The sequence below is a fragment of the Fomitopsis serialis genome, assembly GCF_022376445.1.
Source record: "Fomitopsis serialis strain Sig1Antser10 chromosome Unknown B0H18scaffold_5, whole genome shotgun sequence".
In the NCBI taxonomy this organism is placed as follows: Eukaryota; Fungi; Basidiomycota; class Agaricomycetes; order Polyporales; family Fomitopsidaceae; genus Fomitopsis; species Fomitopsis serialis.
Window position 1 is genome coordinate 1001679 of NW_025954965.1, and position 18124 is coordinate 1019802.

The following is an 18124-nucleotide window of genomic DNA, read 5'->3' on the forward strand; positions in this document are numbered from 1 at the left end:
GGAGGACCGCGTCGTGTGGCCCGAGAATGGCCCGTGAGAAGATCGTGATGGCTTGTCCGATTGTGGCTGATCAAAGGCTCTATCCGTCGGAGTTTGAACTTCAGCCTATATAGGTGCTGATGCGGTGGCCGTCTTTCTTCAAGCCATCATCTAAGGTCAGTGCCCATCTGCCGTGGCCCGTCGCCCATCCTCATCCCGCCCCGCGCAGGTGAAAAGCTAAATCAAAAAAACTTTCCATAAAAACTTCGAAAAATCCATTGCCTTGTCGCCTCCTGTGTACGCGCTTTCCATCCGTCCTGTTCAACTTTGCGAGCGTCTGACAATCTTCCGTTTGCAGTCGCAGAAAAGTCCACAAAGCAGTAACGACCCCACTATAACCCCAGAAAACACCATGTCCGCAACCGCTGTCGTCCAACCGCAGGAAGTCCCTCAGGGCCACGTCCCCGAGGCGGCGCCTCCCCCTCCTGCCCCCGTCCCTGCATACAATCCTCCTCCCCCGCAGATGCCGTCCCCATCTGCTTCTCTTTACGTTGGTGAATTGGACCCCACCGTCACGGAGGCGATGTTGTTCGAGATCTTTAATATGATTGGGCCCGTCGCGAGGTACGCCTGGATGGTGCTGTGCAAGACATTGCCTACTCACGCGACGCAACTGCAGCATTCGCGTCTGCCGTGATGCGGTGACCCGTCGTTCGCTCGGTTACGCATACGTCAACTACCTCAACGCCGCCGATGGTGAGCGTGCCCTGGAGCAGTTGAACTACTCCTTGATCAAGGGCCGCGCATGGTGAGTTTTATAATGCCGTGGCGTGAAAAGAAAATTTGAACTCTTCTGGTACAGCCGTATTATGTGGTCTCAGCGTGACCCTGCTCTGCGCAAGACTGGCCAGGGCAACATCTTCATCAAGAACCTCGACGAGCAGATCGATAACAAGGTACGTATATGCACCTCTTGCGGGGACGTCGACATTCATGAAACCGTCCATTAGGCCCTTCATGATACCTTCGCTGCCTTTGGTAACGTGCTGTCCTGCAAGGTTGCCACCGATGAGCACGGTCGTTCCAAGGGTTACGGCTTCGTACACTACGAGACCGCCGAAGCTGCCGAAACCGCTATCAAGGCGGTCAACGGTATGCTGTTGAACGACAAGAAGGTCTACGTCGGCCACCACATTTCGAAGAAGGAGCGCCAGTCTAAGCTCGAGGAGATGAAGTCCCAATTCACCAACGTCTATGTCAAGAATATTGACCCCGAGGTGACCGAGGAAGAGTTCAGGGACCTCTTCAGTCAGTTCGGGAATGTCACCTCTGCTGTTGTCCAGAGGGATGACGAGGGGAGGAGTCGCGGGTTCGGATTCGTCAACTTCGAGAACCACGAGGAGGCTCAGACGGCCGTTGAGACCCTCCACGATAGCGAGCACCGGGCAGGAAGCTCTTCGTTACTCGTGCTCAAAAGAAGGCCGAGCGTGAGGAGGAGTTGCGGAGGTCTTACGAACAGGCGAAGATGGAGAAGATGAGCAAGTACCAGGGTGTCAACCTTTACATCAAAAACCTCGAGGATGACATCGACGACGAACGTCTCCGGGCAGAGTTCGAGCCTTTCGGTGCGATCACCAGCGCCAAGGTCATGCGCGACGAAAAGGGCACCTCGAAGGGCTTCGGTTTCGTTTGCTTTTCCTCCCCTGACGAGGCCACGAAGGCTGTCGCCGAGATGAACAACAAGATGATCGGCACGAAGCCCTTTACGTCTCTTTGGCGCAACGCCGCGACGTCCGCCGTCAGCAGCTCGAGAGTCAAATCGCTCAGCGCAACCAGATCAGGATGCAGCAGGCCGCTGCCAGCGGTATGGGTGGCTACATCAACGGCCCGATGTACTACCCTCCGGGCCCTGGCTTCCCTCCTCAGGGTGGTCGTGGCATGATGGGCTATGGCCAGCCGGGTATGATGCCTCCTCGCCCGCGCTACCCTCCTAACGGTCAAGTTCCGGGCATGCCCATGCCTGGTCCTTACGGTCAAGGTCCCCCTAGTCCCTACACTGGCATGCCTGGCTATCCTCGTGGCGCTCCTCGCCCTGGCCTCCCGGTGGCCGTGTCCCGCCGCCTGCGACCCGAACGCTCAGGTCCCAACGGTGTGCCCCGCGTCCTGCTGGCCGCCGGGTGCGCCCGCTGCCCGCCCTCCTGCCGTTGCTCCTCTCGCCACTGGGCGTCCTCCTCAGGCAACAGGCCCGCCGTTCAACCGCGCAATGGCGCCCTGCTGGTCAGGCACCGCCGGCTGCCGCGGTGCCGGGTGAGACCCCTGCGCTCACTGCTGCTGCTCTCGCTGCCGTTACTCCCATGGAAGCCAAGCAGATACTCGGCGAGCACATCTACATGAACATTGCTCCGTACGTATATCTGCTTTATCACGTCTTGGACTGTGATGCTTACGGTTTTTATGTAGGTCGCAGCCTGATTGGCTGGCAAGATCACGGGCATGCTTTTGGAGATGGACAACGCTGAGCTGCTCCATCTCCTCGAGAACAGCGATTCGATGAACTGAAGGTACAGGAGGCTCTGGCTGTCCTGCACGAGTTCACGAAGGAGGACGCCAAGTAAGGATGTCGTACGTTAAGTGTGTACTGCGCGGGAGTGTCGTATGTTGCGCTGTTGTGTTGTCGTCGTCGTGTTGTGTGTTGTGTTGTTGCTGCGTTCGTCGTCGAGTCGTCGTCCGATTCCTCCTTGCTCTGTCGCCCATGTCCTTTAGCTAGCGGGTCTGTGGTGGTCGTTCCTTTGTGTGTACTTATATCTCAGGAACAGGAGAGTCGACTTGCTGCATATTTGTGTGATGAGTGGGACTCGACTGCGCTGACTGATCATTGACATAGAGTAAGTATCTGAGAAGGGAAACCCAGATGTAGGGCCGTTCATGCTATAGAGGGGAAATGGAGATACGTATGCTACAGTACAGTACCTAGTATGCAACCTAAAGGTGAACTATAGATCTAACGGGGAGTGCCACCACCCATGCCCATCATCTTGAACATGTCACCCATGTTTGGCATACCGCCGGCCAAACCACCTAGACCACCGAGGCCGCCACCCATCTGCGACATCATCCCTGAGTCCAATGTCAGTGACCTGCAAGTGAGGTGGGGACAATACACAAGCAACGCACTCTGCATCTCTTCCATGTCGAATTGGTCGCCTCCCTGCCCCTGCATCATCGCTTCATCATTTCCTGCATACCGCCGCCGCCGCGCATCTGGCGCTGCATCTGCTGGAGCATCCCGGGGCATCGAGCGCTGCATCGCCTGGATCTGCGCAGGGGTCGGCATGCCGTTCGCGCCGCGACCCCGCCCGCCAGCCGCGGCCTGCATCTTCTGCGCGGCCTGGAGCCAGCCGTTCTTGCCACCGGCCTGCTTCGCCATGTTCGCCATCATGCGGTACTGGCAAAGGAGCTCCTCGACCTCGCGCACGGACGTGCCGCTACCGCGCGCAACACGCGTGACGCGCCAGGTGAGCCCGACGGGCTTACCGTCTTTTCCGTGTTCGAGGAAGGGCGCCCCGTCCGAGTCGAGCTCGCGCGAGGTCATGCTGTCGGTGATGTAGATCATGCGCTTCATGCGCAGTGCACCCTCTTCGTCTCCGCCTTGCAGGAGATCTTGTGGGAGGCCAGGTATCATGGATGCGATCTTGGAGATGGGGCCCCTGAGGAAGCGTCAGTTGGAAACTCTGGTTGGAGCGATCGTGACTGGGGAGGCGTACATGTTCATGACGTTCTGGATCTGCTCGCGCCAGTCCCGGATGCTGAGCTTGCCTTCCTCGAGCTTTTTCGCCATCTCTTTTTGCTTGTCGGGGTTCTGTGTCGCGATGTCCTGCATGTGCTCCATGAGGCCCTGTACATCACCCATGCCGAGCAACTTCGAGATGAACGGCTGTGGCGCGAACTTATCGAGGTCATGCAAGTGCTCGCCGACACCAAGGAAGATGATTGGCGTCTTCGTCACAGCAACCCTGTGAATTAGTGTGAGACCTTCCGACCAGAGCGAGAAGACGGGCTCCATACGCAGAGATAGCACCTCCACCCTTCGCGTGACCGTCCATCTTCGTGACGATAATCGCACCGAAGTCTGCGCTGTCCTTGAATGCATGAGCCTGCGCCTCAGCGGCCTGGCCTGAGGTATGAGTGAGTCCCGCCTACTCGGTTTGCAATATGTGCGGACTCACCTATGCTGGCATCCAAGACGAGCACCGTCATGTTCGGCTTGACCGCCTCCCCGATCTGAACCATCTCCTCGAAGAGCTCACTCTCCTGCTTATGCCTGCCGGAAGTATCAACAATGATGACTTCGAATCGCTCCTTCTTGAACTTTGCTACACCCTGTGCGGCGATTGCGACCGGGTCCGTCTCGGTGTACGAACCGAAGTACGCGACCTTGGCTTTGGTTGCAGATTGCCGCGTCTGGTCGAACGCGCCCGCACGGAAAGTATCTGCGCAGACAATGCAGGACTTAAAGCCGCGCTTCTGATAGTAGACAGCAAGCTTCGTGCAGGTTGTCGTCTTGCCATTTCCCTGGATGCAAGCATAGTGAGAGGCTAGACGAGCAGGGACAAGCTAGCAAACGCACCTGCAGACCGACAGCCATGATAACATTGGGCTGTCCCTTCTTTGGCTTGTAAGGCTCGACGCCGGGGTCAACTAGTTGCACTAGTTCATCGAAGATAGCCTTCGCAAGGACGGTCAGTAACGGACGATCGCCCGTGTTTAGACATCTGCGCACCTTCTGCACGACGGTCTTCCTGTTCGTATCCTTTCCTTTGTCTGCTCCGCCCTCAAATAATGCTTTTACTTTGGCTTTGACCTTTTGCCGAAGCGTTGCAACAAGCTTGACGTTCACGTCTGACTCAAGGAGCGCGGCGCAGACCTCCTTCAGCAGAGCATCTAGGACCTGCGTTGTGCTCATGAAGGACTTCCTCTGTATGATGCAAATATTACTTACCTTCTCGTCGACGACAGGTGCCCTGTTGAGGGAGGAGAGGGCAGCATTGAGTTTCCTGCCCAAGTCGGCGAGGACCATGGTGGATTGGAGCAAGCGACTGCTGCGAGCGCCGGAAACTACGGAGCGCCCACACCCCGATCACCCCAGAGTGCGATCGAGCGGCCACAACAAGACTTGGCCACTCTCCCTCCCTCATCCCATGGCCTACAGCGGCTCCGAGGACGAGGGCCTCGGACTTGACGATGCAGATTTCGATAGGCCGTCAGAGGAAGACGACGACATTGACGACGACATCCTTGACGCGCTCGAGGACGACCTTGCAGCGGAAGCAGCAGCAGAGGAGGCCACAGAGGCAGAGGAGGTGCGTCCGCCCGCTCTTCGACGTTGTGCACCCATTGATCAATTGCATGAAGGACTCTCCATCAGATGACTCGAGTGACGACGACGACGCCGACGAAGATGACAGCAGCGCAAAGCCATCGTTCAAGAGACCGCGCATCCACCTCTACCACTGAACCATCTCCGGGACAGCAGGCGAATGTTACTGTTCCTCAGGAACCTCCATCGACAGCAGTCTCCCCGGTAGACCAACCTCCTGAAGGTATATACGTCTTCCTACATGTGATTCAATTCGCTAAGACGTCCAACAGCACTCAGTCCCACATCCCTTGCTCGCGCCTTGTCTCCCGCAAGTCTTCGACGCGCAGCTCTCACCACATCCCTCGGCCACCCTCGCTCCTACACCGTCGAGGCCATCTGCGCTATTCCACACCCAGTACCCACGCACTCACTCGCCGCCTCCGCGTGCATGACGCACCTCCTCACAGGTTCCGACGACGGGTACGTGCGCGACTACGACATCTTCTCTGCCGTCAACGGCAAGTTCTTCCTTACCGCCCCGCAGCGCCATCACTGCGGTGTCATGGAAGGTCTCATGAAAGCTGGTCAGATACGTTGCTGGTGGGAGAATCCTGCCCCTCCAGACGCGGCCGCGCCTCCAGAAGAGCCAGTGCTATGTCCCGTATACAGTCTAGCAATGCACTCAGATGCGTTGTGGGCGCTGGCTGGGTCGGACGTGAGTACTCTGCCGTTGAATCAGATACGTGTCTGAATTGTGGGTCTTCTAGCGAGGTCACATCAACTTATTCACCGTCCGCCATGACCCTGGTCGGCTCATCCATGTTATGCCTGGTCATCGCGGGCGTCCTGTCTCCGGTATCTCGCTGCAACATGACGAGATGGGCTTCTTCAGTGCTGGGTGGGATGGGTCAGCTTTGGTACGACTCAATATACCTCTCGCAATCGTTGGACTAACGAGCCACCGTGTCAGCAATGGGACCTCAACACTGGCCAATGTGTTCGCAACTTCACAGCGCATGGCGCGCAACTAACAGCCATAGCCGTGCGTCCTGTGGTCCGGCAGTACGACGGACACCATTGGAGCTCGCCAACACTGCGCGGTCAACATCTTGTTCCCGAGTTTGGCCAAGCCGTCCAGACCTCTGGGGCCCGCGCGCTTCCAGACGTGTCGTACAAGATGGAGGACGACACCAGGTCGGAGATGTCTTACGACCCGCTCTTCGATGAGCCGGATGCGGACGGCGAGCCCGACGAGCAGCCGCAGAAGCCTACCCAGCCGTCAGCACCGAGGCTAGCCTTCCCCGGCGCACACGCACAGGAGACAGGGCGGAGCGCACCCGCGCCGCGGAACGCGCCGCCCGTGCTCGACTCGACGATGTACGGCGCGTTCTCGCCGGACGTCCTGATGACCGCAAGCATCGACGGGCAGGTCTTCATCTGGGACACACGCGTGAACGCGCCAGGGTACGGCGTGGGCCGGCTGTGGATGAGCGAGAAGACGCCGCCGTGGTGCGTGAGCGCGTGCTGGAGTGCGGACGGCGCGCAGGTATACGCGGGACGCAGGAATGGGACGGTGGATGTGTGGGATGTGCGTCAGACGGGACGGCCGGGGACGCCGAGGATCTTGAAGACGTTGAGGAATCCGGTCAGTTCGGGAGTTGTGTCGTGTGTGGTTGCGTTCCCAGATGGAAAACATCTCGCTTGGTACGGTCATACTTGGATCTTGGCTGTTGGCTATTGTGCTGAAACTGGACCCCTCAGTGCGTCCAACGACAATATCCGCCTTTGGAATGTCGCGGAGGCAGGCGAGCCTGACGCGTCGGGCAAGATGAAGAGCGGTGTGCAATTCAAGATCATACCTGGGCACCATGGCGGCTTCATATCACAAATGCGTACGTAGCTGTGTCTTCTTGGGATTGCTCTGCGCTTACATTGCTACCGCAGTGGTGGACCCTGCTGCGCGGTTCTTGGTGACCGCGAGCAGCAACCGGGGATGGCACGGAGAGTCTACCCGTACTATATTTGTACACGAAATCAAGCATATTCGCTGACTGGGTTTGTTCGACCAACATCCGTCAGCGCAGTCCCGCCTACGTGCGCAGGGTAGGTTCCCTCGCATGAGTGGCATAGACATATGTCAGTCTTGCGTCCAGACCATTGCGACATTCTCATTCTCTCCCCTCTGCCGTGTATATGGCTCGTTCTCAGACAGAATTGGCGCCAGTCATATCATTCCCTTGGCCCGACTGGTCTGCCTACCGTAGATCTCAAGATTCGACGACACCAGTCAAGGCTCAAAGCGTAGGTTTCTGAACATCAGCAACGAGGCACACTGGTTCAGTAGAGAATCCACCAGACAAACTCCCATCTCAAAGTCGCACTATGAGATGTGTACAGAGCCTAATCCAAGAATACAGAGCGGTTCATCGTACGAATACAAGATCTCGTGTTCTACAATATGAAGGTAACTTGAATGATGATGCAATCGCCGCCATATCCCTAGTTCGCAGTAAATGAGTAATGCCCATTCGCGCGCCTGCATTTGTCCGTGAGTACGCAGTACTTGATATCTGGCGTCGGGCAATCGATGTATCCTTCATCAGCCAGGTAATCCAATGCATTGCTATCAAGATGAAGGAGGGCAGGAACTCAACGAAACTGTTACATAGGAGGGACATATTGTCACTCACCTGATTTCTTCAGGACCAAGTGCTAGATGCCTGACGGCTTGTGCGATTTCACCCACGTGCATCCCTCCAGCGATAGAGGTACTATTGAGCATGGACAAAATAATAGCACGCTGAAGATTGTCGAGATGAGAGAGGGGTCATCCTCAATGCGAGGGCGTATATCATGAACCAACGATGGTTCGTCGAGTGACATCGCAGAGATGTATCCTCCATACCCCGCCGATTGTCGTGAAGTCGGCAATGTAGAGGGTACCTAGCAAAGCAAGGGTCAGCAAAGGGCTCTTCAAAAACAAACGCGAATGACGTACAGTAGTTCCTATCTCACAGGCCATGGTCACGGCACAGCATTCGAGGAAATGGGTGAAGTATTCATGAGGATCTGTGCATTCCCGTATTGAAGTTACTTTGATCGAGTTGGGAGCCCCCCTCGGGAACTGGTCCAAATTGCCTTGGATCCGTACGTATCGTGGCACGAATGGAACTGCGAGATTGAGGTTCGAAACTGGGTGGGTGTCGGAGAATAGTTCCATTGCTTTGACTCGCTGAGAGCCGTCCTCCAGCATGTACTTGGCGTAGTATCTGTTTTCACTCTCATCCGGCGGCTCCGCCGTGACGAGATGCGCTACGGTGGTTATCTACTTGTCCTGAGCATCAGTATTGTTCATAAATAGATTTACTCACTCTGTTCAATTCTATGCCGTCCAACATGAATGGTGCAGTTGAATGAGCCCTTTCGGCATTCAAAACCTGACGGAGTGTCAGTGGCCGGAGAGCCCGTCTGGCGTCATACGGCGAGTTGTGCTTTGCGTTCTTTGAATTAGAACAAGACGGCAGAATGTCAATGAATTGATATACCTCATCGAACAAGGGCCATTGACAACATCAACCATGTCGATCTTGACCGGGTGAAGTACTCCAAAGGAGCCTGCAGCGCCAGCTCGTATCTGAGTACAGTTGTTAACGAGGTTCACTGGACTCCTGAGTCGGGTCAAGGAAGGCAGATTGTCATCCACACAGACACAAAGGGAGGAGCACAGTGTTGAGGGAAAGGGAGAGCTGCTTCAGATCTTATCATTAGATCAACACAAGGATCTGGATCTCAGCCTGTAATGACTCTTCTCGGGGTGCAGCATGCATTGTACTATCCAAGACGTCTACGAGCGACAGTTTCCGTAAACCTCATGTCCGACGACGCTAGGCGCTCGCCTATCCCGCTCGCGGTACACTAGGTTGGGGCTCTTGCTTCAGGCTCTCTTTGCGAGAAGCATCTGGTATAGCTGAAAAGCACAGATATCCTCAGTAGATGGACGCGTGGCAGACTACCGCGCACCTTCCTGGGTTGAACAGGTTGTAGGGGTCGATCGCGCGTTTAATCGTCTTCATCAGTTCCACGGTGCCTTCGCCGAGTTCGTCGACGAGATATTTCCGTTTGCCTAGACCCACTCCATGCTCACCAGTGCCTGGCCGGTGATTTCTACGTCAGCACTGACAATTCTATGCGGGAGAGAACACGCACATGTTCCATCCAGTGCAATGGCACGCTCTACCATCCGATGTACGAGATGCTTGCAAGTCTCGAGCTCCTCGTCATTCTTGAACAGGAGAAGCGCATGGAAGTTGCCTGCATGCTGTCAATGAGAAAAGTGTATAACCAGGACACAACGGTATGTAACGCTGACCATCTCCAACGTGACCCACGATCGTCGATACGATACCTGACTGTTGGATGTCCTTCTTCGTCTCATATACGAGGTCCGGTAATCTCGACACAGGCACGCTATCCGGACCATGCATGGTCAGATAACATGAACTACACAACAACGATTATTCTCACCACACGTCCGTGCTCCACCCTCGAGCTCCCGGCACCAGCGCCAGTCCCGAATACAGCGCGTTCTTCCGGTCCTGCCACAGATCCGCGGCCTCCTTGTCGTTGTTGGCTGTCGTGAACCCAGTGCCGCCGTACTTCTTCGTGATGTCGCGGACGATTTCCATTGACTCCTTGATTGACCGCTGGGTGGGGCCCTGGAACTTGAAGTAGAGGCTGTCTTTCTCCGGGTACTTCCGAAGCGACATGCCGTATACATTGGTCGAGCGCATGAAGTCGTCGTCACACAATTCGACGCATTCTGCGACAGCATAGTGGTCTGGGTCAAACCGTGCTAGCGTGAACGTTTGAGTTCGGTGCTTACGGATACCGACGCCCTTGTTCATGACCTCACATACTGCTTCCGTTGCTTTCCGCACGTCGGGGAAGTGGACAACTGCCACAGACGTTGGCATCAGAGGAGCTAACCGATAGTCACTAAACGCCAGATCAGCTATACACCAGAGCGTGTATCGAGCCGACATAAACCAACCTTCCGTGACAATGCCCAGAGTACCCTCAGCGCCAATGAACAATTTGGTCGTGTCGAATCCCGCAGACGACTTCGTGAGCGCCGCCGGGTTTTGATGACCTCGCCATTCGGCAGACGACGGTCTGAGTTGTTTCAGCATCCTAGACTGATGGCCGATGATGACACGGAGGTACATACAGCGTTCAAAAACCATTCGCTCTTGGCGGTACCGTACCGGACAGCGTTAGCTATTCACATCGATATCAGCTACATAAAACTGTGTTGTAACTGGTACTCACTGCCTGAACAACCTGTACTCAGCATTCCGCCTATAGTCGCGCCGGGGGCGGGGTCCAGCTATCGCATACAACCAGTCTCAGCATTAGAAGGGCCCGAGAACCAGAGCGACTGACAGGGAAAAACAAAGGGATGCCTTCATAGGTGTGAGAACGCAGAAGATAATGCGACAATTCAACGTTACCTTTTTTCTTGAGCAGTCATTGATCACCATCCAATGCGCGCCTGGTTGACAAACAAGGTCCGAGTCGGCCTCTAGAGACAAGCCCGTCAAGAAAGCTGGGAGTGAAAGCTGGGATCTACTCAACCGTGTATCTCTATGATTTTGTCCATGCCGGACACATCGACGCATATGGCTCCCATCTTGGGCTACATTGGGCAGAGGTGTCAGCGGTTGTTGCTGAACATTTGAAAGGACTCGGACGTACAGATCTAAATTCCCTCTAAACTGGTCGCTCCTGAGTAAGGGACTACGGGCATCTTGTACTTATTGGCGATCTTCACGATCTTCACCACATCTTCCGTCGAGTAGGGAACACCACTAACATGGAGAAGACCTGCAGGTCCTGTTAGCACGCTGAGCGCATAACTCCCTATGATACCACCGGGTGGTAGTCGTTTTCGGAGTACCCGTGCACATGCAAGTCGTCCGGATCGGTGGATACCGCGTCCTGGTCGGGGAATGTATCCTGTAGCTCCTGGATCGCTCGCTGGAAGTCTTCTGGAGAACCGTACTTGTCATTCAATCCAGATGCGGAGGCCGGCTGCTCTCTGTCCGTGAAGAAGGGCCGTGCAGCACCAACTGCGGCACCGCCCGCGAATGCGCATACGCCAACCCAGAGGTAGTGACTTGAGAATGCCGCGGACCACCCACCGCTGGCACCCGCCCTGTGGATGACTGGCTGTTGTGTCGACAGCTCCGTGCTTTCGCAGCGAACCTTGTCAATGGCCGTCCGGGGACCAACGCATCAAGGCGTGCGACGTGACGTTGTTGCACAGCGGCTCGTAGAAGGCTCGTCATCGGAACCTCCAGAGAAGTTCGAGAGCAGCCTGCCGGGGTCGAAGACAGACGACTCGGGGTAGAACTTGAAGGTCGTAATCGTTCTCGTGCATGACGGGATATATAGCAGCGCGTTCATCACGAAGTCTCGCAGTCCGGTGACCCGTCAAAGCCTGGGATTGCGTGTGACGCTGTATCGACAAATGCAGTCACTGAGTCAGAGCACCAGGAGATCCGTGCATTCGCCTGGCCCACGTTTGTCGAGGAGACAGGCCAGTCGACGCTTACCTCCCAACCGGAGTGCTCGTATGTACCCGAGCTCGATCGAAGAGAGACATTGTCTCAGGCGCGCGCAACCTGCTCGGGAACGGCGCCGGGCCGTACGCCCCACCGGTTTGGTTTCTCCGTCAATGAATATCGAAATGGACAGGGGATCTTCAAATTCATCGCAAAGTCGTGAGTTCTGGCCAGTGGAATGTACATTTTAAGCTGGAGTTTTCTCGACAGTCACTGCATGTGCGGTGATCATACCGACTTGTACAGACTCATGAACACATCTGAGCCTGGACGTGGCGCTTTGGCGCATGTTCTAGGACCATACTCGAGTCTCGGAGATGACCATCCTCCGAGACGGTGACAGGCATACACGCGTTGTGAAATCTTGTTGACCAACTTCATAACCGACAGCAAACGCGGATAGTATACATCTGGCAGAACATACATGCAAAGCAAGCCCATGGCGGGCCACGACAACGAGCTAGCTAGTATGCGTGGCTGATCATGTGACAACGCGAAATGCGAGTCGTTTATTGTTGTGAATACATGGCCCTCATCCATCAACCGGTCCAGGGCCTCGCTAATACACCTACATGAGTAACATTTCCTAATGATAGGCTAAGTTGACGAACCTGATCGCATTTGCTTCTCCGCCAATGTGGCGGGCGATGGCAGCGACATGGACCCCTTCGTTTTGTTGCGGCTGAGACATCATGAACTCGACGATCCGCCGCTGGATCGAAGGCAAGTGGGCGTATTGCTCCATCCCGCCTGTGGCTGTCGATTGGGGGTTGTAAGCAGACGCTGCACCCTGGCCATTCGCTACAGCTCCTTTAGACCCAGCCTCGCTTGGTCTCAACGGCTGAGACATATCAGCGATTCATGTCTTGAACTGAAGACAGACAACATACCGCCCCCTTTTGGAAGATCAGTTCCACCGTGAACGCTTCCAGGAGGTGGAACTGGATTTCATTCGGGTCTTTGACGAGGCGGAGGTGATTTGCATTGATGTATCGCTTGTTCCCAAACGACTTCAAGCCCCCCATGACTCGGATATACGTGTTCTCGCTGAGAACGCATCATAAGCGGCGAGAGCGACGGTCAAAGCCGGCACGTACGTGATGCCACCCCATCGTTCTGCATCATCTTCTGTCCCAACCTCGACCCAATGCCGCGCCTCTATCCGTCCCGTTCCATCATCTAGCCAATACACACAATTTGTTGTTTGGCTATTGATCGAGACGACTTGTGCTATGACTGTGATCTACGAGACACGGGCTTCAGAGTAGATGCATTCATCTTGTGGCCGAGCTCACCTGGCCCACTTCGGCATCCTCGATCGTCCACTCCGCGTCTGAGTGTGCTTGCGTGGCGTTAAGCAACTGCTTGATTGTAACCGGTCGAAGAGAGTGAAGGGCTCCTTTCTATGAGTGTGTCTCAGCCGAGTGTTCCATGCTCATCATCAAATAAGACTCACGCGGAGCTGACCTCCTGGACTACCGTTCGCACTGCCGAAAGGAGAGCCCCCCGCAAGGTAGCCGCCTCCGCCTCCGCCGCCAGTATTCCCATAGAACGGGTTGTCGTTGTCTGCGGCATCATTAAGCATCAACGCGCGCATACGCATCGGGTCACTCACATTGACTCATGCTGCGTGTTACTGCACAGTAGGGTGGGTCAAGTAGTGGTGGAGGATGAGAGTGAAGACTCGACGCGTGTGTGACATTACGCGCGCTTGACGCGCTCTGTCACAGCGTCACTCAAGCGGACGGCCGCGGTTGTGGCTGCGCACTCGTCCTGTAGTAACATGGCCAGTACATGGTCTCCTACTTCTCATACATTTACAGCACTACCAACAGCGTCGTTTATTGCACTCAAGACAACCTGTCCTTAATTGCTATCCCGATGTCAGCAGTCACATAACGAGCCTTCAGCGTATCCCCTACAGTACAAGCCGAGAGAGATGTCTATGAGTGGTGATATCAAATGCGTGATATTTACATGATGCGTCGCGAGAAATGACTGCCTGCTGAATAGCTGAAGCATGTGCACACTACCATAGTCTATCATGCATGGTTTTTGCATACTCGGACCACGCCCTTTCCGACGCCTTCCAACACCAGCTTTCGCGACTCTGTGACCTTCTTGGAGATGGTCGACACGAAGTCGTGATCTAGCAGCTATACAAATGAAAGGGGTCAGTGGGTGGGCAGGAGGGATAGAAAGAGAGCTGACCCCTGACGGTCCCCACACTGGCTTGCATGATTCGACGAAGGCTTTTCTGCTGTCGATCGTCGCGCCCTCTTCTCCTAACTTGACCAAAGTCGCCGACATCTCCTCCAGAACCGCTGTCGCTTTTGTCCGGATGTCCTTGAAGATCTGCACCATCTAGGGGAGACATCAGTCAATAGGAGCATGAGCGGGCAGACTGGAACAACATACAGCACCGAGCCTGTACTGTTTGATGATGCCAGCAGGCTTGAACCGTTGCGTCTCAAGAGCGAGGACGAGGAACCCCTACAGAATGTTATAGGCTGTCCCCGTTGATAGCATGATCAGGGTCCGACATACCTCCTGTGTCAGCGTGACAATTTGCAGCAGCTCGGGCGGTAGGCGGCCGGCCTCGAGGGCCTCCTTGAAGCGCGCACTCATGTCTGTAGGTCCGGTCAACGAACGAAAGTTATAAGCGAAAGAAACCAACGCATACCGTCGAAGAACTTGTTGACGATCTCAGGAGTGTCCGCAAGAGTCGGCGGCTCCTCAGCCTTCTTGGCATGTCCGTTCGTAGCAGTGCCGTTCTTGGGTGGCTCGTAGCCCTTCAGCGGGAAACCTGTCTTGAGTTCGGTCTGCTTCGCCGCCTCAGCGAGGACTGCAGCCGGTGGCGGACGAATGTAGTCATGGAAGGGTGCAAGCCAGTTTGACAACGCAGTTGCATACTCGAGGAATGACTGCTCCTCCGGAGTCAGCTATAGGAGTGTGCACATCAGACGTAAGGACAGCTAGCGTATGAGTGATATTCAATATACCTCCTCGAGCTCTTCTGGCTTTTGCATAGCAAGGCGCTCCCTGAGCGGCAACTTGGTATCGGGGTCCACGCTGGGCTTCGGTCGGTCTCCGATGAGCAGTTTGTCCTCAACTGTATCATCGAGGTCACTCGCAGACTGGAAGAGCTTGATATAGATCCTCAAGTACGTCGCAAGCCAGCCTAGCTGCGTACCGCGAACAGTCAGCAGAGAGGGCCACCGCTTTAGTTACTTGACTCACCCCAGGTTGCTTGTCACACAATAGCGTCTGCTCATGGAATGGAAGACCAGAACGCGGCTGGTAGTTCGGAATGACGTCGAAGTCTCGATTGTCGTGGTGGACTAGATCCACTGCGGTGTTGTCAATCTCATTCAAATGAGCACTGAGACAAACATACATCGATCGAAGATGAACTTCAGTTCAATCAACTCCATGTCGACGAGATCCGAGGCGAGCGGCTCGTGAGTGATCCGCATCCTGACGTGCTCGATCTTGGTGAGGTCGCGCTGCAGTGAGTTGTCCAGGCGTTCCTCAAAGAGGATGAACTCGGGGAGCTAGAGGCACTCAGTGAACCTGTGGGATGGAGCAGGGCGTAGGTCGCACCTGAGAGTACTTCTCGCCCGCAAACGCTCTCACGGTGTACTCTGCCGTCTAGAACAGAAGGTGAGTACTCTGGACGTCTAGCCAACCTTGAAACCATCCACCTCTTGTGAGTTACTGATGTATATTTGACTCGACTCCAAAGCTTCCGTAGAGTACGTGAGGTCCCCCATGGACGACAAAGAGAACAACGTCGCCCTCGTCATGATCAGATGCGACAGGGTGTCATTCTGAATCTGCTTCACGTTGATGGCCCGGTATTGTTCCAATGCCAGTGAAGGTGCGCCTGACGTCCACTCGTCAACTGGCTGTACAACACATGAAGGTCTACAACCGACCAAGCACATACCCAACAAACGATATAGCCTAATCAACAGAAGGCGCATCTTGTAGGACTGTTTGCTCCGGGAAGACGCGTACTCCAGTACCGACACAGCGCTGTACAGGTATGTGACATCTCTGCCTGCCCTCCAGGCACCAACGAAAGCCTGGCCAGATAAAAGCGCAAGATCGTCCGCGGGTTGAAGCTCCGTGTCCGGGAGATCCTTTCCCAGCTTGAGCGCGTCAAGATATGAGTGGAGGTACTGCACGGCATGCGCAGCTTCTGTGTCTGCTGTGATCTCTGATGCCGGAAGGTTATAACGTAGCAATTTTTGCGCGTTGATGTAACGGTTCAGGACATCTACTGTCGCCTGAAGCGGGGTCAGTCGCATTTAGCGTAGGCTGACTGTTCTGACTCACGAATGACGAGGATTGCGAGTCAAGGAAACTCGTCCATTCCGCCAATGCATCCCCTTCTAGACGAACGTATGATTGGAGGTCCTCGAAGCAGACAAGCTTGTCGCCGAACGTAGTGAAGTATTGTTGGAGTAGCTGTGACATGTGCGCGGGACCTGAGGGAGCTTTTAGCTGTGACACACGAGCAGGCGGCGACGAATGACCGACTTGTAGAGATGCCATGGGCGATTGCACGCTTCTCGAGCTCGAGTAGGGCTAAACGCCCCGACCTGTCTAACCTCCCATCCTCATCTGCTATCTGCTCAAACAGTTTCCGTGTCTCCTCTATTCGGGCACTGACATCCTCTTGCGATTCCACGAATGTCGCGTCAAGGACAGCGAGGAACTCAAGCCAGTTCCTGTCTCTGTCGAAAGGTTAGCTCCTGTCAACGAGTCTGGTCATAACCCGACACACTTCGCCTCCGTGATCCGTGCTTTCGCTCGTGCGCCCTCCTCCCCGACCAGGCCTTTTCGTTGCCAAATGTCTCGCCGGAGCTCATCGACCGTCAGGCTCGAGGCGCATATAGCCCTGCCAACATCGTTGTTGAGAAGCTCATATGCCTCGTCGTACAGCCCCAGCTCGCGTAAGATCATCAGGTGTAGGTAGAAACGATCGGCATTGTAGAATGACGGAGTCGTAGCGGAGACCACTAGCCGATGGGCAAGCTTGAAGAGGACTGGACGAATCCCTGGAGGCGTAGTAGGGTCACTCGCCTATGCAAGCTTGTCAGAAACCCGACTGTGCATGAATAATCCTGAATGGGCGCACCTGGAGCACAGCGCTCATCACACTCCAGTACAGGTAATGGTCGTCGCGGAACTGTTTGTGCAGTTTCGTGGCAATCTTGCACGCAAGTTAGCTTACGTCTGTGCATGGCCTAGGACGTGACAATGCACGAAGAGCTGAGGCAATGTACATACCTGTTGAGCGGCCTTCCAGTTTCCGATGCGGACGTTAGCCATGAACGCCTGCGTACCGAGTTCCTCATTGGTGGGGTGCTGCTTGTATGCGTCCTCATACATGGCGACCATGTCGGTATCTGCAAACGACCGTCAGTCGCCAGTGCCAGGACATCACGGACTGAGTTGCTCACGTCGTCCCAGTCCTCGTAGTACGTGCATCATGGCGGCGAGAGTCGACTCGTCCGTGGGTTTTGCTGCAAGGACCTCATCACACACCATGAGCGACTCTTCCACCTTTTGTGAGCGTACGAGGGCGAGAGCTTTCAGGGCCTACAGTCACATGTACGTCAGAGACCAAAATGCACACGGAGCGGAGGAGGCAATGAGAACGGACCTTGACTAGGTCGTTCTTGGGATGCTTCTTGAGCAGCTTATTGCACGACAGAATGGCCGACTTGTTGGAGCCCGTGTCAAGTGCCTCTGCATGTCAGAAACAGAGTTCCTCAGTAAGGTCCGCGGTCAGAGAACGCAGGTCGACAGACCATAGATGGGGCGAATTTGACGTTCGAGTGCGGTCGACATCCCAGCAAGACACTAGCAAGGCCCTCAAATGTAGAAGTACGGACAAGGAGACTGGCGACGGGAGTAGCACGTCGCGTCGTAGAAATTTTGGTGAATGTCGAGCAGCCACCGGCCTCGGACACGACGAGCTGGCGGTGTCACGTTTCCGCGCGCCCGCAGAGCTCCCGTGTCACTCCGACAATCCTCATGTTCGCCCGGCACGTCCGTCGGCCGCAAGCATCCATCCTTTAGCCTGCCCCCGGAAGAAGAGGTCGTCGGACGTCCTCACCGTCCCAACCAGTGAGCCGCGTTGCATTCAAGA

At 55.3% G+C, this 18124-nt stretch overlaps 7 protein-coding genes across 7 annotated transcripts; 2 read left to right on the forward strand and 5 right to left on the reverse strand.

The window, feature by feature from the left end:
- Positions 1 to 206: 206 nt before the first annotated feature.
- B0H18DRAFT_979405 (uncharacterized protein) lies at positions 207 to 2815 on the forward strand. Its single transcript, XM_048044392.1, has 10 exons — positions 207 to 276; positions 338 to 603; positions 659 to 787; positions 842 to 935; positions 990 to 1394; positions 1415 to 1746; positions 1794 to 2082; positions 2120 to 2182; positions 2262 to 2387; positions 2464 to 2815. Exons 2-10 carry the CDS (start codon positions 392 to 394, stop codon positions 2536 to 2538), a joined length of 1725 nt encoding a protein of 574 aa, XP_047898868.1. The 5' UTR covers positions 207 to 276; positions 338 to 391; the 3' UTR covers positions 2539 to 2815.
- On the reverse strand, positions 2753 to 5076 carry B0H18DRAFT_979411 (signal recognition particle protein). Its single transcript, XM_048044393.1, is given in 9 exon segments — positions 2753 to 2859; positions 2878 to 3096; positions 3154 to 3686; positions 3744 to 3992; positions 4045 to 4153; positions 4206 to 4551; positions 4607 to 4705; positions 4760 to 4927; positions 4979 to 5076. 8 exon segments carry the CDS (start codon positions 5054 to 5056, stop codon positions 2981 to 2983), a joined length of 1698 nt encoding a protein of 565 aa, XP_047898869.1. The 5' UTR covers positions 5057 to 5076; the 3' UTR covers positions 2753 to 2859; positions 2878 to 2980.
- Positions 5077 to 5151: 75 nt separating this feature from the next.
- B0H18DRAFT_979416 (WD40-repeat-containing domain protein) lies at positions 5152 to 7730 on the forward strand. The gene is made up of 7 exons (XM_048044394.1): positions 5152 to 5339; positions 5392 to 5413; positions 5629 to 6053; positions 6106 to 6255; positions 6309 to 7042; positions 7100 to 7230; positions 7283 to 7730. The coding sequence occupies exons 1-7, from the start codon at positions 5178 to 5180 to the stop codon at positions 7387 to 7389; spliced, it is 1731 nt and encodes a 576-aa protein (XP_047898870.1). The 5' UTR covers positions 5152 to 5177; the 3' UTR covers positions 7390 to 7730.
- On the reverse strand, positions 7728 to 8995 carry B0H18DRAFT_495807 (uncharacterized protein). Its single transcript, XM_048038304.1, has 5 exons — positions 8884 to 8995; positions 8710 to 8829; positions 8337 to 8663; positions 8029 to 8281; positions 7728 to 7961 (listed from the first exon to the last, which is right to left on the reverse strand). The coding sequence occupies exons 2-4, from the start codon at positions 8734 to 8736 to the stop codon at positions 8051 to 8053; spliced, it is 585 nt and encodes a 194-aa protein (XP_047898871.1). The 5' UTR covers positions 8737 to 8829; positions 8884 to 8995; the 3' UTR covers positions 7728 to 7961; positions 8029 to 8050.
- Positions 8996 to 9324: 329 nt separating this feature from the next.
- B0H18DRAFT_1207643 (FAD-linked oxidase-like protein) lies at positions 9325 to 10527 on the reverse strand (the record flags this gene model as incomplete). Its single annotated transcript, XM_048036223.1, has 5 exons — positions 9325 to 9488; positions 9545 to 9649; positions 9708 to 9805; positions 9863 to 10319; positions 10389 to 10527. The coding sequence occupies 5 exons, from the start codon at positions 10525 to 10527 to the stop codon at positions 9325 to 9327; spliced, it is 963 nt and encodes a 320-aa protein (XP_047898872.1).
- Positions 10528 to 12189: 1662 nt separating this feature from the next.
- Positions 12190 to 13638, reverse strand: B0H18DRAFT_927723 (uncharacterized protein; the record flags this gene model as incomplete). The annotated part of the gene is made up of 7 exons (XM_048041660.1): positions 13577 to 13638; positions 13418 to 13527; positions 13257 to 13364; positions 13059 to 13204; positions 12852 to 13008; positions 12573 to 12802; positions 12190 to 12520 (listed from the first exon to the last, which is right to left on the reverse strand). The coding sequence occupies exons 1-7, from the start codon at positions 13584 to 13586 to the stop codon at positions 12190 to 12192; spliced, it is 1092 nt and encodes a 363-aa protein (XP_047898873.1). The 5' UTR covers positions 13587 to 13638.
- A 118-nt stretch (positions 13639 to 13756) lies between these two features.
- B0H18DRAFT_979426 (N-acetyltransferase B complex non catalytic subunit-domain-containing protein) lies at positions 13757 to 18003 on the reverse strand. Its single transcript, XM_048044395.1, has 19 exons — positions 17784 to 18003; positions 17636 to 17721; positions 17433 to 17571; positions 17260 to 17378; positions 17108 to 17182; positions 16754 to 17052; positions 16507 to 16703; positions 16303 to 16454; positions 15911 to 16253; positions 15666 to 15847; positions 15565 to 15612; positions 15359 to 15515; positions 15202 to 15302; positions 14964 to 15146; positions 14645 to 14903; positions 14509 to 14591; positions 14380 to 14454; positions 14173 to 14325; positions 13757 to 14117 (listed from the first exon to the last, which is right to left on the reverse strand). The coding sequence occupies exons 1-19, from the start codon at positions 17821 to 17823 to the stop codon at positions 14004 to 14006; spliced, it is 2805 nt and encodes a 934-aa protein (XP_047898874.1). The 5' UTR covers positions 17824 to 18003; the 3' UTR covers positions 13757 to 14003.
- Between the last annotated feature and the right edge of the window lie 121 nt (positions 18004 to 18124).

Bases quoted from the DNA above. Each gene is read 5' to 3' on its own strand.
- B0H18DRAFT_979405 (XM_048044392.1), top strand. From the start codon at position 392: ATGTCCGCAACCGCTGTCGTCCAACCGCAGGAAGTCCCTCAGGGCCAC. The intron at 604-658 runs GTACGCCTGGAT...ACGCAACTGCAG, and splicing joins ATGATTGGGCCCGTCGCGAG to CATTCGCGTCTGCCGTGATG. The intron at 2,083-2,119 runs GTGGCCGTGTCC...CCGAACGCTCAG, and splicing joins CTCCTCGCCCTGGCCTCCCG to GTCCCAACGGTGTGCCCCGC.
- B0H18DRAFT_979411 (XM_048044393.1), bottom strand. From the start codon at position 5,056: ATGGTCCTCGCCGACTTGGGCAGGAAACTCAATGCTGCCCTCTCCTCC. The intron at 3,687-3,743 runs GTACGCCTCCCC...ACGCTTCCTCAG, and splicing joins ATCCAGAACGTCATGAACAT to GGGCCCCATCTCCAAGATCG. The intron at 3,097-3,153 runs GTGCGTTGCTTG...CATTGGACTCAG, and splicing joins CGACATGGAAGAGATGCAGA to GGATGATGTCGCAGATGGGT.
- B0H18DRAFT_979416 (XM_048044394.1), top strand. From the start codon at position 5,178: ATGGCCTACAGCGGCTCCGAGGACGAGGGCCTCGGACTTGACGATGCA. The intron at 5,414-5,628 runs GTGACGACGACG...GACGTCCAACAG, and splicing joins CTCTCCATCAGATGACTCGA to CACTCAGTCCCACATCCCTT. The intron at 6,256-6,308 runs GTACGACTCAAT...CCACCGTGTCAG, and splicing joins GGTGGGATGGGTCAGCTTTG to CAATGGGACCTCAACACTGG.
- B0H18DRAFT_495807 (XM_048038304.1), bottom strand. From the start codon at position 8,736: ATGTTGGACGGCATAGAATTGAACAGA. The intron at 8,664-8,709 runs GTGAGTAAATCT...CAGGACAAGTAG, and splicing joins ACGGCATAGAATTGAACAGA to ATAACCACCGTAGCGCATCT. The intron at 8,282-8,336 runs GTACGTCATTCG...TTGCTTTGCTAG, and splicing joins CCTGTGAGATAGGAACTACT to GTACCCTCTACATTGCCGAC.
- B0H18DRAFT_979426 (XM_048044395.1), bottom strand. From the start codon at position 17,823: ATGTCGACCGCACTCGAACGTCAAATTCGCCCCATCTATG. The intron at 16,455-16,506 runs GTCGGTCATTCG...AAGCTCCCTCAG, and splicing joins CGCCCATGGCATCTCTACAA to GTCCCGCGCACATGTCACAG. The intron at 15,848-15,910 runs GTATGTGCTTGG...AGTGGACGTCAG, and splicing joins TAGGCTATATCGTTTGTTGG to GCGCACCTTCACTGGCATTG.